This window comes from Sus scrofa, chromosome 1 (assembly GCF_000003025.6).
Source record: "Sus scrofa isolate TJ Tabasco breed Duroc chromosome 1, Sscrofa11.1, whole genome shotgun sequence".
In the NCBI taxonomy this organism is placed as follows: Eukaryota; Metazoa; Chordata; class Mammalia; order Artiodactyla; family Suidae; genus Sus; species Sus scrofa.
Genome location: NC_010443.5, coordinates 77,584,342 through 77,601,511, shown reverse-complemented (window position 1 = coordinate 77,601,511; position 17,170 = coordinate 77,584,342). Strand labels below are relative to the sequence as shown.

At 47.7% G+C, this 17,170-nt stretch overlaps 1 protein-coding gene across 6 annotated transcripts in view; it reads left to right on the top strand.

Annotated features, from left to right (window-relative positions):
* FYN (FYN proto-oncogene, Src family tyrosine kinase) overlaps positions 1 to 16,837 on the top strand; it is a 225,931-nt gene extending 209,094 nt beyond the window's left edge. For 5 of the 6 annotated variants that reach the window (XM_021084366.1, XM_021084373.1, XM_021084347.1 and 2 more), the window contains 2 exons: positions 4,689 to 4,820; positions 15,390 to 16,837. In XM_021084366.1, the coding sequence (XP_020940025.1) occupies positions 4,689 to 4,820; positions 15,390 to 15,598 (341 nt within the window). In that variant the 3' untranslated portion in view covers positions 15,599 to 16,837. The remainder of the gene's footprint in view (positions 1 to 4,688; positions 4,821 to 15,389) is intronic. The other variant, NM_001080206.2, reaches the window with a different exon arrangement.

The window sequence follows — 17,170 nt, the reverse complement described above, 5'->3', positions numbered from 1 at the left end:
CCAGCAGTCAGAGAAGGTCACTGAGTAGGGGAGTGAGCAGTGGAGAGGAGGCCGGGAAGGTGGGGAGAAGGGACCAGATGTGGGCCCAGTGGGAAGGCACTGCGGGAGTCCGGGTGGATGGCATTGGGCAAGCGAGCAAGGATGAGAGGGCAGGTGGGAAGATGAAGAGGGCTGGCCACACTCAGGGGTGCAAGGCGAGCTCACCATGGACAGTGCTGAGGCAGCAGAGCTCAGTGATGACTCTGTGGGGATCTGTGGAGCTCCTTCTGAGGGGAGGCTCCATACAGAGTGAAGAACCAGTGGCCACAGCATCCAGGTGAGAAGGGCACTCCACATTCCCCTATCTTCATCAGGCAGCTCACAAGCCACGTGCTGAAAAAGCAGCAGGACCATGGGCAAGTTAAATTTTGGATGTTGTGCTTGAGAGGCTCTTTGAGGTGACAGCAGAGGCTCTGAGGAAGGAACTGATTATACGGGTCAGGGGTCAGGAACTGGGGAGGTAGGTCCCATCGGATGGTACAAATACAGGCATCACTGGAATAAGGAGAGGCATCGAAGCCATGGGAGTAAGCTCGCCTGTTGTCACACAAGCTGACACCCATTCGCTTCACATCTCCACAGGAGTGAGGAGTATATAAGAAATGTTTATTAAAAACACCATTGTGTGGAAGTTCCCGTTATGGCTCAGCAGATTAAGAACCCTACAGAGTGTCTGTGAGGTTCAATCCCGGGCCTTGCTTGGTGGATTTAAGAATCCAGTGTTGCTGCAAGCTGCAGCATGGGTCGAAGATGTGGCTCAGATCTGGTATTGCTGTGGCTGTGGCATTGCTGTGGCTATGGTGTTGCTGTGGTTGTGGCATAGGCCGGCAGCTGCAGCCATGATTCGTCCCCTGGCCTGGGAACTTCCATATGCTGTGGGTGTGGCTTTAAAAAAAAAAAAAGGAGTTCCCGTTGTGGCTCAGTGGTTAACCAATCCCACTAGGAACCATAAGGTTGCAGGTTCAATCCCTGGCCTTGCTCAGTGGGTTAAGGATCCGACATTGGCAAGAGCTGTGTTGTGAGTTGCAGACGTGGCTCAGATCTGGCGTTGCTGTGGCTCTGGCATAGGCCGGCAGCTACAGCTCCAATTAGACCCCTAGCCTGGGGAACCTCCATATGCCTCGGATGCGGCCCTAGAAAAAGACAATAAATAAATAAATAAATAAATAAATAAGAAAAAACAGTGTTGTGTTTACTTGCCACAGAAAATGACTCAGCCTGGGGCTAGCTGGTCCCTGATGCTACTCTGGGAGGCAAGTGACCAAAGTACAAAGATACTACATGGATGGTGATTCCAGGCCCTGGGTCCCAATGACAGCACCAAGTCAGGCTTTCTGCAAAGAGTTAACCTTGGGAAGTTGGTAAAATCTACAGACACTGCCTGGAAAATATTCAGTGGAAAAGATACTTTCAAGTCTATATGTAAATATGTATATGTTATGTATGGCCTCTGTCTACTGGCTTAAAAGAATCCTAAACTATTGTAGTAATTCAGTAAGAAAGACTAGAGTGGCGGTCGTATCTTGACTTTTTTGTTCATCTAAACATTGAACAAGCACCCTGAGGGTGCCCAGGTCCTCCAAAGCTCATGGTATCTGTGCCACGGACCCCATGCCTGCATCGGCTGCCTCATTTCCTGCAGTACTTTGCCGAGGAGAGGAAATTGGCACCTGAATCCTGCTCCCAAACAAGAACGAGTCAACTAGTCTCATGACAACACCAAGTTCACTATAGTATAGGTCTCCTGATATTGTACACTTTTCTCTACAAATCCATATCAATTAAAAGACAACTTTGGAAGTTCCCACTGTGGTGCAGCAGAGACAAATCTGGCTAGTATCCATGAGGACAAGGGTTCAGTTTCTGGCCTTGCTCAGTGTATCAGGGATCTGGTGTTCCTGTGAACTATGGTGTAGGTCGCAGACGAGGCTCGGATCCCGTGTTGCTGTGGCTGTGGTGTAGGTCCACAGCTGCAGCTCCAATTCGACCCCTAGCCTGGGAACCTCCATATGCTGAAGGTGCAGCCCTAAAAAGCAAAAAACAAAAACAAAAACCCCTTTTGACCTTGGATCAGAATTCTACTGGAAGAGTTCTCCTTGTGGCTCACTAGCAAAAAAAAAAAAAAAAAAAGACCCAAACAGGTATGGAGAAATCGGCCAAAAATGTTCCTCCTTTTTTCCCCCTCCAAAATGTGTTAGGTGTAAATACTCTGCTTACCTTAGAAAGAAAACTACTACAAAATAAATTAATGTGAGGAAGCTCCTGCTAATAAGTCAAAGCACATGTCTGCAAGTGACTTCCTTTTGGAGAGCCATTCCAGCGTTTGTTTCACCTTATTTCTTGAAGGTTTATACATTATAATTCTTTTTGTAGATGATATCGTGAGAAAATAAAGCAGACTAGTGCAACTGGCTGATATATTGACATTTGCCTTTTTTATCTGAAATTATGAAATCTTCTCTCAGAAAATTCAAAATGACCTTATCCCCATTTTAAATAGTTTACTTTCAACATCACTCACATCTTGAGCAATGTGGAACAAGTCCAGGAAGGGAAGAAAGGCTTCTTTTGCCTGTCATTTTATTTACAGGATTTGTGTCTGCACAGTGAAGAAAAATGTTCTATTTACTTCAGAGATGGACAGAGATTTCCAAGCCATTTGGCTCGAGAGATGGTTTAAATAGGAATGAATTTAATATACCTTTAATTCTCTGAAATAAGAGAACTCCAGCTGAGGTTTGGTCCAGGGCAAAGTCAGCTCTCGACACTGAAGAAAATCTATCACGTTAATCCCAGCGGCTTGGAGTCCAAAGCCACGTGAACAGAAAGCTAGAGGATAGGAGGTGTGAGAAGAATGCTTTGAAAGAAACTTTAAAAACAAAATGACTGTTCAGAGGATACCAGACCTTATGTGGAATCAGGCGGCACTTAAACAAAGATGTAAGATGTTATGCTTGAGAAACACATAGCGAATTAAAAATAACTTGATGCATAAAAGGAAAAGAAAACTATAGAATAGCTTCTGCTCCAGTGTTAATGGGAGACGCCACAGAATGAAATAAAAGGATTTTTGTTTTTAATTTTATTTCACACTGACATAGAAGAGGTGGAGAGGAAAATTATATTGCCAGAAAATGCCAGGGTAGATTTGCTGAAGATGTTATCATGTACTGTGTTTAAGACAAAAATCTAATTGCTATAATTTATCATACCTCTGGTTATTAAAACTATGCTAATTTAAAGAGTTTAATCATTTGCCAGTTTTACACATAACGACTTTTGGTAGAAGACACTGAAAACTTCCGATTTTCGTCAGCCTTTGTACGATCTGTTTAGGTGTTCCTAAGTAAAATTAACAGGCTTTAAACATATAATTGTGTTTACACCAGTAATGGAAATTCCTTGTGTTTTCCTCTTTGTTTGATGAAATATTTGGAATTGCTTTATATCTGCTGAGCCTAACACATGAGAACACAGGCTGCTGAGGCAATTTTCATTCCCTGCACACACGTCTGGCTTTGTAAAGAGCAGGGTGGACCCCACCCTTTCCTTTTGATTGGAGAAAGGAGTCTTTCAATCGGAGGAATTTGAAAGAAAAGCTTCTACTGACTTTGACATGAAATTTGCTTCTTGGTCTTGAGAAATCAGACTTATCAGGCAGTCCCTGAGACCAAACCACTCTTTAAAAACAAACGTTAGGTAGTACCCTCTCTGGCTGGCAGGGGGAGTGTAGGGAGGTAGGCTGCAGATCCTACAGCGCAAAAGATAATCCTATCCCAGATTTCAGCATGGCCACATCCGGGGAAGGAAGAGGGAGCGGGAGGGAGGGAAGTAGCCAGAGGCAAAATCATTTCTCTACTGTGGATGAAGGAGGCATTGGGGAAATACAGCCCATTTCAACCTAACATGTGGGCTGCAGCAAATTGTCTCCACCTGGGGAGAAGTGTGACAGTTTGAGCCGGTTTTTGTGCACCTTGATAAGAGCAGGCTATGGTCTTAAATACTAAAGGATTTTTGAGAGTAGTAGTATAATTTAATACTATGTGCATGTATTAAAATAGAGCATTATTTGAAGGAAAAGGAAAAAAACAGGATAAATTAGTTTCCTAAATCACAAGTCCAGACCAAACCTATGATATTGAATAGGTTGTTTGTGTTTTGTTTTTTGTTTTTATGTCTTTTGGGGGCTGCAACTGCAGCATGTGGAGGTTCCCAGGTTAGGGGTCAAATTGGAGCTATAGCTGCTGGCCTATGCCACAGCCACAGCCACGCCAGATCTGAGCCACATCTGCCCCCTACACCACAGCAATGCCCGATCCTTAACCCCCTGAGTGAGGCCAGGGATCAAACCCGTGTCTTTATGGATCCTAGTCAGTTTCCTTACCACTGAGTCACAACAGGAACTCCTTAAATAGGTTTTTTAGATTCGGGTTCTAGAAGCCAGAACTTTAAGGGGCTTTGAAGCCCAGTGCTTTGATGGGACTTGCTTAAGGTCGCAGAGCCAGGACCTGACCCCACAGCTCTTTAGTCCTGTTTCACCTCCCTCCCATCCTCCTCTCTGAACCCCATCCCACGAAAGCTCTTCCACGAGCTCTTCTTTACCAGCGCCATGCCCTCTGCCTGATGAGTAACCAGTCTTCTTTCTACAGGTGCAAAGTTCCCCATTAAGTGGACAGCCCCCGAAGCAGCCCTGTACGGGAGGTTCACAATCAAGTCTGATGTGTGGTCTTTTGGAATCTTACTCACAGAGCTGGTCACCAAAGGAAGAGTTCCGTACCCAGGTAAGAGCAGGGCGCAGCGGAAATGTGCCCAAGTGGAGGCTCTCCCAGCGCTATTTGGGGAGAGCCCCATCTTCAGCTTTCTGATGAGCATGCATTTGGAGAACATGGACAGGGATTTAGCCAGAAAAAAGCCGAAGTGGGAGCCACTGTGGTCAGTAGACAGGCAGCCACCACGCATTGTGTGCCAGGATTAACGCACTTGGCAGCTGGCACAGTCTTCAGTCCACCCCAGCCCCTGGAGTCTCCCCACTTGAGGTAGGGGTGTGTCCTCGGCTTCCAGAGCAGAAACGTCACTGGCAGAACATCCACCCAAGTTTGTTCCCACTACTCTCTGGTCACTCTGTAGCACGGACCCATGGAGTGAGCCTGGCAGGAAGATGCCAGGAGCTGCGTTCTCTGCGGGCCCCACTCCAGATGGCCGGAGAGAGCACAGGCGGAGGGGGAAACGCAGTTTAGAAGCCGCTCTCTGCACATTTCTGAACAGTTAAAAGATGCTCCACGAAAGCAAGTATGGTATAAAGAAATGGGAGCTGCTTAAGCCCTGGGATTTTTCTGGGTTATCAGAGTCAGGCGCTCCAAAGAAATCACAGGTTTAGGTTATTCACACTTAAATTCATTAATATAGATGGATGGTGACATAAAGGACACTCACGCCATTTCACCTCCACGCTTTAGTGGTTACAACCCGGCAATGATCTGCCTTCTGAAATGTTAAGGACGTATTTTTCAGTTACCGTTGAGTGAAGAAAGAACATAGCTCCCCATCACTCCCTGCCAAAGAAAGGAGCTTAAAAAAAAAAAAAAAAAAAAAAAAAAAAAGCTGTGATAGAAACGATAGTGGAGATTAATGAGGAATTGAGGACTCTTGCAAATCCTGGGTTTGTAATCGTATCTTTGCAGTCAGAGGAGCCAGGGAGGGCAGATTCATTTGTAATCCCTTTGTTCCTTTCCTATGATTGTTTCTGGTCATCTTCGGAGAATGCAGAGAAGCAAAGATCTCTTTCTGGGTTGGTCATAGCCTCAAGACTCCTAGGAGAGCCAGGCTGGCACAGAGGCCAAATTGATAAATTCACAGGCCCTGAAGCACCAGTGCTGGGTGTTTAGGGATGCGGGGAGGTCGGTTTTACTGCTGCTGCAGCGGCAGCTGCTCCAGCACACACCAGTGGGCAGGCCCCCTGGAAACAGCCAATGAGCACAGAAGAAAGGGCCGCCCTGAAGGGGCCTGGACCACAGCACGGGCATTTTTGAATCGCTTCTCAGGGGGGGAAATGTGCAGGTCCCACGATTTTGAAGATGTGAAGGCACCTCTTTTTTCATTGTCTGAATTTTGAATGCATTTCTTCCCGAGCCCCCCTTTGCCAGGGTTTTGCAGTCACCCAACCTGGGAAATGCAGTTGTGAGGGAAGGGTCATGTTTTGTGTTTCTGTGAAGCCCTTCCTTCCAGGAAGACAAAGCCGCTTTTTGTTTCTCAGGGTCACACACAGAAGCCAAGACAAAGGGGTGGGGCGGGGGGCCTCGGAGGAGGAAGGCAGGTGTATGTTTCTGAGGGAGTCTTTTGTCAAGTTTGGTGTTAGCAGAAAGAAAGCAGCCTCCTTTTACAATTCGTTCGGTGCTCCTTCGTTTAGTGTTGCGTCACCAAGTGTGGACTGTGCCTGGCATTGTGCTCTACCTGGGCTCTAAGTACGAACAAGCCGTTCATACTCCCAGCAAACGTTGATGAGAACGGTGCTCAAGCCAGTCATTGTTTAACTTGCCAGGAAGAGAACAGTGAGCAAAGGGAGAAACCAGCCTTTTTTGTGATGTCTTTATTCTTGGAGGAAACCATCTTCAAGGGATGGAATACTTGAATTCACCCACTGTGGGCCCCAAATCTTAATTCCAACAGTGGGGCAGGGGCCCCCCGATTCAAGTATCTACAGACAACAGGTCCTGAGAAGGGCCTTTCACTCAGGATGAAGATGGTAAAGAAGCCCGCAAGGAAAACTAAGTGCACTTGATGCTGGGCGCTTGGTTATACAACTACCAGCAGCTGCTGAGGTGCAGGGGCCCTGTCCGCCGCCCTCATTCTGTGAGGGGCTGTGTCTGGGAAGCTTCATGAAGAAAAAGGCATGTGGGGTTTCCCCCTCAGATTGAGGAAGAGGGAAGAGGTCCCAGACAAGGACAGGCAGGTGGGAAGGTACGAGGAGCTGCAGGGCAGCCAGTCTGGGGAGAAGGCTGCCAGGCGGGGCACCTGAGGAGCAGCTGGAGAACCAGCCCAGACCAGCCAGGCTGGAGGGGGCTGGTGCTGCCACAGGGGAGTCACAGGAGCCACACAAGGTTGTTCCCAGCTGGGGATGCTGCTTCTTTTTTTTTTTTTTTTTTTTTTGCTTTTTAGGGCTGTACCCACAGCATATGGAAGTTCCAAACTAGGGATCTAATCGGAGCTGAAGCTGCTGGCCTACTCCACAGCCACAGCCACAGCCACAGCAGTACAAGATCCAAGCTGCGTCTGTGACTTCCACCAAGCTCACAGCAACGCCAGATCCTTAACCCACTGAACGAGGCCAGGGATCGAACCTATATCCTCATGGATAGTCGGGTTCATGACCACTAAGCCATGAGGGAACTCCTGCTTGTTGTTCTTTAACATAGCTGTCTTCGGATTTTGGGGGGGCTTTTGAATCTCACAGTAAACTCTTCTTGAGGGAGACGCTTTTACAGAAGGATCCCAATTTAGGATGATTACCCAAAAGAAGGATAACAAGTCCTAAGTTCAAAACAGACAGTTTTGCGAGGCGTCATCCAACGTCACCGTGAAAGGCAGGCCCCCCTCTCTGCAGTCTTGCTGTCGACGTGGCCTCATTGGCAGCACATGCCCAGGGGCTGCTTCTCTACTGCCATGAGTTCTCGTACCATGGGCAGCACACAGGACCAACTCCCAGGCTCCATCCATCGTGACTGCCATCTGACTTCTTGATGCAGTTATTTCTCAGCTGGGGAGAGTGTATTCTCAAGGAACAGTAGGAAGAGATCCATTTTTCTGAGCTCTTTCATAGCTGAGAATGGCCGTCTGTCATCTTCACACACAGGAAAGGCACTTCGGCTGGTAGGTGAGGATGGGGGTCAAGGGAGAGGGGAAAGTAACTTCTAAATGGGTTTTGCAAAAGCTTCCCAGGCATGTTTGCCCACCATGAAGAAAGGTCCAGAAAAAGAATCAGAGAAGGAGCTTGGAATGGTGCGTGTGAAGTATGACCAAACAGAGGGCCACAGGGATGAGGAGAAAATAAAGCATTGGATTGGTTGGTTGGTTAGCAGGTTTTGCAAAAGGAATGGATTGAAAGGAAGGGGAGAAAGGCCATCTCAAATTGAGTGAGAGCCTTGAAGCCCAACTCAAAATACTGAAATGCGATGCTGAGATTAACAGGGAGGTGATGGAGAGGACTCCATCACCCCACCAAAGAAGGTTGCTTCCAAGATGTGTGACAAACATGGACACGGTTCCAAAGAACAGCTCTGTTTTCCAATGTCCCCTGACCTGAGTGCCTTCTCGGTACAGCCGTCAGCCAAGGTTCAGAACCATCCTTTGCATCAAGATTAGAACTGATTTTGTACTGACGGATTGTTAGATTAGATATGAGAAATGAAACCCTTAAAAGTTCCTAGGGTTGATGCATAAAGTCAGAGTTAGGCACTTTAACCTGTCATTTCGCCTTTAAACCCTTCGTCTCCACTGCCACTGCCCCCTGGCAGGCCATCATGCACTCTTGCAGTGACCCCTTCACAGGACTTCCTGCTTCTGGTCTCTGCCCACCTCCCTGTTTTCCCCCCTCCCCCAACACACACACACCATTCCATCATTATCATCCCGAGAGGTACCCTAGAAAACACAGACCCTAGAAAACACAGACCCTAGAAAACACTTACCTTATGCTACCAGTTAAAAATATCCATTGTTTCCCATTGGCTTCCAGATGCATTTCAGAAGCCCTTGTTTGGCATAGTCCTTTATAACACTTTCCTTCAATCATTCCCCATGTATTTTTTTGAGTACCTGCTATATGCTGGGTACCACTTAGGCACCAGGAGTATAGCAGTGAGCCAATAAAGAAAGGCGTCTTCCCTCCTAAACTTCTGAGTCTCACAGGAGACAGACAAGAAGCAAAGGTAAGTGAGCAAAATATGTCCAGTGTTGGTGGTAATGTGTAGGGAGAGAAATAAACCAGGGAAGGGGATAGAGGGTGGCAAGGAAGGACCTCCCCAGGAGGTGGACATCTGAGGAAAGACCTGAAGGAAGGGAGGCTCAGGGTCCATCCCTGGAGAGGAGTCTTCCTTTGGAGGGAACCAGACCACAGAGGCCCTGCAGAACCACAGTGAGGCTGGGGTGGCTGGAGCAGAAGGAACAGGAGGGCCTTCCTAGGTCATGAACAGGACTTTTGCATGTGCTTGTTGTGAGTTAGGGGTCAGTGAGGGCCTTGAGCAGGTGGTATGTCTCGACATGCTTTCTCTGTTATCACTTCCTGACCCTTCACACCAAAAGAGCCCTTCAGACATGCAGGTCTGTCTGCTCTGCTCCACTGTCCACCTTGGAATCCTTCAGAGCCCAATGCAAACCTCCTCTCCTTGCGTAGCCTTCTCCACGTCTCTTCTTGGGGTGCCCTTCTGCTTGCTTCCGTGCACTGGGTACATCTCTCTTGAAGCTCTTGTGTGTCTCTGTTTCTCAGTAGCTCTGAACTCTGAGAAGAAGGGGGCTTGTATATGTTTCCTGTGCCCAGCACAGTGTGTGCCCCACAGTACACTCTTAAGTCTAAGCAGAGGCGGGGAGGGGGGACAATTCTACCTATATGAGGCTTCTGAAATAAGACCTTGCCCGTAGCCTGCAAAGCCTTTTGACTCTATTTCATCATCTCCACACATAAATATAGCATGTATTTTCCCGGCCACAAAATACCCTCTGTCCTCAAAGCTGTTCTGGGAAATTGACCCCATGGTCCGTTCAAACACCATGTCCCAGCGCTGTTCTAGGCAGAACATCCCGGCCGTTCTGTGCCCTGGCTCTCAGCTGAACACCTGCTTTGGGAATTTGGCAGGATCTGGCAAAGCAGGAACATTCTCTTAAGCATATCACATTTATTCATGCATTTGAAGTGCTTTCAAATCATCTCACCAGAGACAGCTGCCTGACTTTCATGAATGCATTTTGTCACTTGATAATGATTTGAGGAGGAAGATAAATTAGGGAATCTGTAGCACTTCCCTTAAAGAATTAGAAGCCTCCACCTTTGTCCTCCCTCTGCCCCACCCAGATGCTTCAGACGGAGCCTGAACTGTAGACTCTGTGTTCAGCAGCCCGTCACTGTCGCCTGCACGCCTCTCTCCCCCCGCTGTGCCCAGCATGCCCACAAAAGCAGAGTTTTTTGGGGGTGGGAAGAGGTTAGGACTTTGCAGCCTGGAGAATGGGACACAGGAAAACCCTGTAACCTCAGCCAAGGGTGCTTTGTCCTCTGCCCCATCCACAGTCCCCAGGCTTCTCCTCACAGTGTTCTCTCCAGAAGGAATCCTGCCTGTAATGCCCTGGAGTCACGTTGTCACCTCCCCTTACAAGGTTTCTCTTGGCCAGTGTGCTGGTGAAGGAGGAGGGAGGGCAGCCAGGGAGTCCTGCCTTCTGCAGCTCTTCCCTCTCAGCTGGGCTGGGCGCTTCCATGGCCTTCCTAGGGGGCACCCTCCCTCCCTTTCCCTTTCCCCTTTTCTGGGACAAAGGAGCTCTTCAAGAACTGGTACTGTCAGCTTTAAATAAGCCACGTACGTGTGTTATGGTACCTGAGTGGCCATCATTTCTGTATTTATCAATACCGTGGGCTTAATAAAAACAGCTGTCCTGAGGCGATCTGCTTAAGATGAGGAAAGAGAAACAAAACTAGTCATTTTTGTGCCTTCTCAAAGTCATGCCTTCGTTTTCAGCAATTCTCTTTGAGCAGCATCTATCTGCCCAAAATCTGGACTTTGATCTCATAACCGCAGCCTAACTTGAAGCGTCCCAGTTGTTGCCCAGTCAGATAACGGGAGCACATGAGGATCTGATAGCATGCTCATGCTGAGCAAGCACCATTAACTTGCTCCCCTTCCTTCCTCCCTCAGCACTCAGCACTCGCACAGCACCGCTCAGCACACAAGTAAACATGAGGGCTTTTTGTAGGGTTTATGCAGAGAAGCCAGGGGGAGCCTCTGACGGAAAGCCTCATGCACAATAGGGTATAATTTCCTTTCAGCGGAAAGCTCGCTTTGCAAAAGCTGGATATCTGAGAACATGAACATCCCTCCCATTGTCAAAATGCTTAATTATTCACCTGGCACGCAAATCCAGGTTCTCGCAACCCCTCATTCCAATCCAGATGCAGACCTGAACGGGTACCAGCAAAAATCCCTAATGGTGCAGAGGTGGCCCCTCAGAGATCCATATTAAGGAGCTGCACAAACCGAGAGCCATGAAGCCCAACACCTTCCGTTCATAGAAGACTTCTTTTCTGACAGCAGAAAACACGGTGGATGTTGAGGTGTTTTGTTGGCAAAAGAAGACACCGAGGCCAGCGGAAGTCAAGGCACCTACTGAGAGGCACAGACTCAGAAGTGATGAAGGGGCCAATGCAAATGAATTGTTTTCTCCCTTGGAGAGTCTGCAAGAAAATCAAGGAGGTTCCCCTGAGTTCATATGTAGCTCAAGAAGAGGAATAGGAAAGTGCAAAAAAAAAAAAAAAAAAAAAAAAAGAGGGAGGGAAAAAAAGAAAGAAGGGGAAGAAGACACACATGTGAAAGTAGGCGTTGCTGGCAACCATACCTAGGAAGGGTTGGAAAGTGAGAGTGGAAACCTGACCTCAATTCAGAAACCAAGAGGAAGCCAGCAAAATGATTTGGAAAGGATAATCGGGTCATAATGGCAGGAAGTGAATACGGTCCACTTGGCAGGAGAATCTCAGCTGCAGGGTTTGGGGCAGACCGGCTAGAAATGGTGCTGCCAGCAACCACGTGGGAAAGCCTGACTGCAGGGTGACAGGAAGATCCCGGGAAGAGGAATTTGAGATCGAACCCCAGCACAGCAGATGACGCAGGTTTTCTGTGAACTGATACCACTGGACTGTGTCCTAGGAGAGTGACCCATGGAAAGGCCCCGTTTTCCTGACCCACCCCAGCGAGAGAGCAAGAGGGTCAGCAGCCACGGCAGTGGGGACAGAGGAGGACAGGGCTGGCCTGAAAACAGCTAGCGAGTCTCCTCTCTGGCCGCCAAGCCCTGCGCCTTTTCTCTGATGGGGAGGTTGGGAACCAGGCAACGTGCCCTGGGAAGCTTTGTGACCATGACTCTTCCCACGGTCAGATGCCACTGGCGGATAGAGGCCATCCTCCTGTTGCAAAACGGTCTCTGTTGCCACTGCCACTAGGAACCATCGTTGGCAGAGTTTCCCTGAAACCTGTCCCTACACCATATTTTAAAGTTTCTGTCTTTTCTGTTTCTCTCCTGGCATTCTCTCCACTGAAGGAGAGGAAAAAAAAGGAAGCGCGTTCCCAGGCACACCCCTGCCTGGAGGGGTGAGAGGAGGAGCAGGAAGAGGGTGCAGGCAGAAAGGAGGTGGAGAGCAGATGCATCCAGGGAGCTGACAGCCCCCCACCCCCCAGCAGGACTGAGTCCAGCTCCGCCCCTGGTCACAACTGCCCCGGGAGCAGGCTGCCTCGGGAGACGCTACATGTTGATGGTCAAGTTACTGCACCAGCTGCAGCCAAGGCTCAGGCAGAGCTCTGGAAAGATGGGCTTGACCCAAGCAGCCAATTAAACTTTCCACTGGTGGAGACTGAATCAAGAGTTTTAAAATAATACGTGAAATCTTTCCAGTTGAGCAGTTCGTTTTGTCATAACACGAAACAGTTATTGACAGAAGCACCACAGAGCAAGAGGAGAATGACTCAGGAAACTCCGGGGTGTCGTTTTGGACGGTCCCTGGGCCAGAAGAGAGCATTAAAAGGCATGGGGTGGGGGGTGCAGGTTATAAGTACCTGTCAGACCTGAGGGTCAGATCTTCCCTTCGATCCTCGCAGGGCGGGGGATAAGGGGATTTCTGCAGGTTTGGGCTGTGTGGTTCTGAGATATTATGAAACCAAGGGCTGTGCTGAAATACAACGCAAATGCTTTGGACAGTGCCAGTCCTGAGACATGCTTATGCTCTCTTCCTAACCTTTCCGGGCCGCTGGAATGTGGTGGCTGCTGTCCCTTGTGCCACGGCTGCCCAGCCACAGCCCTTGGGACTGAATGTGCTTCAGAGTCAGAATTTTTTCTTTTAAGGAAGCCCATACAGAATTTTTTTTTAAGGATGTCCATTTCTTTAAGGAAATGAAAAAAAAAAAATAGACCATAATTTATATAACACCCTAGGAGAGTCTGGGACTGCACTCTGTTCAAACACATTCTTACTTCTGCAACGATACGTATGAAGAAATAAAAACAGTCAACAGCCTCATACCCGGTCAAATTTTATGGCCAAATGAGATGAGTTCCCAGAACTTTTGGTTTGCAGAGGTTGTTGGATTGGGGAATTGCAGATAAGGAAATGCTCATCCCTGCCCCTATTTGTCCAGAGCGCTGTGGGATGCTCTCCTGGCAGCCCTCCCTTCTCCCCTTGCTTCTGGATCGCTGCCCCATCTGGTTGTCATTTGAGTTTTCAGTAGTTGGAGGAGGGTGTAAGGCAGTTAGCCACAGAGCTGACCAAACATCCAACTGAAGAGAACCCCCGGTAAAGTCAGGGAGGGCACAGAGGCGGGGGACCCAGACTCACTCACCGAACCTCTCACTAAAATAAGGGTCACTCTGAAATGTGAGCAAGGTTATATTAGGATAATTACATTGAAAGCCTTCCTCAGCCCAGCAGGAATAATCCATGGACTTTATCCCCTCCAGGAAGTATGGTGGCAGAGAATAAGAAAGCATCCTAAAAAGGTTTTGGATAAGCATGTGGCTGACAGCCCCAGGAGCCCAGATAAACCCAGCTCCAAAAGCAGCAACAGAACAAAGAGAGATGGCAACAGATCCCAAAGTCTGAGTGTCCCCTACCCATGGGACAGGGTTGTGATCTGAGCCCAGCTGCTGTGGCCAGTCCTGCAGGGTTCTAGCCAGTGGGTGGCCACTATCATCCAGAATTAAAGAGGCTGCCACATGCCTGCGCTGTGTCCTGCTGATTATATTCCTGAGAGCAAGGGGGAAAAAACCTGGGTTTCTGAATGGTTGGGACTCAGGTTCCTGATTTTATAAATTAACTGGGTCAGAAGTTGGAGAGGATTCTAGAGGGTAGACTCAGTCAGGGCCAGGGAGCAGCCGAAACAGACAAGGGCTTGGCAGGTGATGGCAGAACAAGACATGGCCCCCCAAATGGAAGGGAAACCAGAAAAGAGCGCCTGACAGTGATTGGGGAAAGGGCCAGGGCCTCCGGCTCCCCCTGAGCATGGTATTTCCTGTTCTGTCAAGAAGGCCAGCGTGCAGAGAGGCTGCACCTCTCAGGGGTTAGCAGTCTCCCAGAATGTCTCCTGGTAGCTCCATGCAGCCTGAGGTTTCAGCATCGGACAGCCCCCCACCCCACCCCACCCCCCAGAGGTCACAAAGGTCTCCAATGACAGATGGCCTGTCCAAGGTCATCTGTAAACACAGACACCCTGTCTCCCCATCAGAGTCAGCAAACCTCGGGGCACTTGGGGGTCGAGGGGCTGGACGGTGCCTAGCATGGTCACGTGATGTCAGATTGTGGCTGGTGGGGCGCCAGAGCTTCCCCAGGCGCGAGGACAGCCAATTGAGGAAGTTCATCAATAGAGCTTATAAACAAAGGACAGTTTCCTTTTCATTCCATGGATTTTTTTTTTTGTCTTCATATATATATATATATATTTTGTCAGTTTAATGGAAGTATCATTTACATATAACAGAATTCAACAGTTTTAAGAATTCAGTGAGTTTTGACAGTCTCACCACCACATACAGGATATAGGACATGGGTTGGCAGACTGCAGCTTGTGGGCCAAATCCAGCTCCCACCCCGTTTTGGTTTGATACATTGTTAGAGTTGTTAAAAAAATAAATAAAGGAAAGATGTGCAACCTGCAAACCCTACAGCCTTTACTATCTGACCTTCACAGAGATGATTTGCTGATAGAGAACATTTCCATCACCTCAGTGTTCCCTGCGGCCCCTTCCCGGGGTTCCCCGCCCCCTCCCCCTGGCAACCACTGATCTGCTTTTTATCACTGTGGTTTTGCCTTTTCTAGAATTTCATATCCATGAAATCATACAGTACGGGTTGCCTTTTGTGTCTGGCTTTTTTCACTTATAATGCTTTTGAGATTCATCCTCTGGGGCTTTGCTTGGGTCAGCAGTGAGGTCCTTTTTTATTTCTGAGTGGTGTGAGATCCCCTTAAAGGCGGGGTTCGACTCTGGGTGAACAGGGGGGCCCTCAGCCTGTTTTAACCACCTGTAAGCTGCGAGGAGGCCAAGAGGAGATGTGGGGGTTGGTGGCCGGCCGGGCGGCGTGCGGTGCGCGCTCTCACTGCGCATGTTCTTTGCAGGCATGAACAACCGGGAGGTGCTGGAGCAGGTGGAGCGCGGCTACAGGATGCCCTGTCCGCAGGACTGCCCCATCTCTCTCCACGAGCTCATGATCCACTGCTGGAAAAAGGACCCCGAAGAGAGGCCCACTTTCGAGTACTTGCAGGGCTTCCTGGAAGACTACTTCACCGCGACAGAGCCCCAGTATCAACCCGGTGAAAACCTGTAAGACCCGGTCTGCAGAGCGAGGCCTTGTCCCAGAGGCTTCCCCGCCCCCTCCCCATTAGCTTTCAATTCCGTAGCCAGCTGCTCCGAGCAGAGCGGCGAGAACCGTCCAGGATCAGATTGCATGTGACTCTGAAGCTGACGAACTTCCATGGCCCTCATTAATGACACTTGTCCCCAAATCCGAACCTCCTCTGTGAAGCATACGAGACAGAACCTTGTTATTTCTCAGACTTTGGAAAATGCATTGTATCGATGTTATGTAAAAGGCCAAACCTCTGTTCAGTGTAAATAGTTACTCCAGTGCCAACGATCCTAGTGCTTTCCTTTTTTTAAAATGCAAATCCTATGTGATTTTAACTCTGTCTTCACCTGATTCCACTTAAAAAAAAAAAAAAAAAAAAAAAAAAGGTATTATTTTCCAAAAGTGGCCTCTTTGTCTAAAACAATAAAATTTTTTTTCATGTTTTAACAAAAACCAATCAGGACAGGTGTTCGTTTTTTTCTTTTTTCTAAATGTGAATATATACATTATATAGGTCCCTGAACATACACCATGTGGGTGCTAACGTGGAGACAGACCGTGGCCATCGGGGGCCTTAAGGCTTCGGGACCCAAAGTGAAGATTTGACTGCAAAATCAGCATTGAAACACTGGTGTGATTCTGAAAACCAGTGACCTCATTTTTTCGGCTTTTGCAAAAGCATGACTTCTTTTTTGGCTTTTCATTTGGATTGCATTTTTGGGGGTTGTTGACTGTACCTGTAGATGACTGTTACTTTGACTCTTTTCAGCAGCCCCTGAGTAGAATTCACAAGGTCTGTTTCCAGTATTTGCTTCGACTTAACTACGATTTGTTCTTGAAACGAAAGTGAGCCTCTTTAAGCAAGCAAGCAAGCAGCCAATACTACCAAGGGAACTGCAAGACGGATACCACACAAACTTCTTGTATAGAAACATGAATGCTGAAATGTTTCCAACTGTTTTAATTTAATAAACCTTGTAACCACATTTAAATGGTCTAAAACCCATAGCATTGTAGTCATGGCAACCTGCTAAACTTTCTTGCAACTAAAACTGAGGGTGGGGGTTGTACATTTTCCATTGTAAAATAAGTGTTTTAATGTCCTGTACTGCTAATGAAATGACTTTCTTTATGTCCAAGGGTTCTCCAGTGAAATAACTATGCACTACTTTACATTTCATGGGGATGCACAAAAAAAAAAAAAAAAAAAAAAAAAAAGGAGTATTACATTTTTAGTTGCTGTTTGTACCAACCTTGAATTACATGTTTAACAACCACAAATCAAAAAGCCTATTTCTATTGAGTTTTTAATACTGACGAGCCACCCCAAAGTCTTAATTCCTTTTTGTTATGATTTCTTTGTGAGTTTACATTTTTAAATTGTTTAACTTTCTTAATTTAGTAATTAAAAAGAAAGCATTTTACATTTAAAAAAAATTTTTTGTTCATTTGTTTAAATCATGGAAAGTACTCTAGGAATGACAGATCTGTCCCATACCAGGAGTCACCTGGAGGATTTAACCATTGTGCAATGATTTCCAAATGACAGAA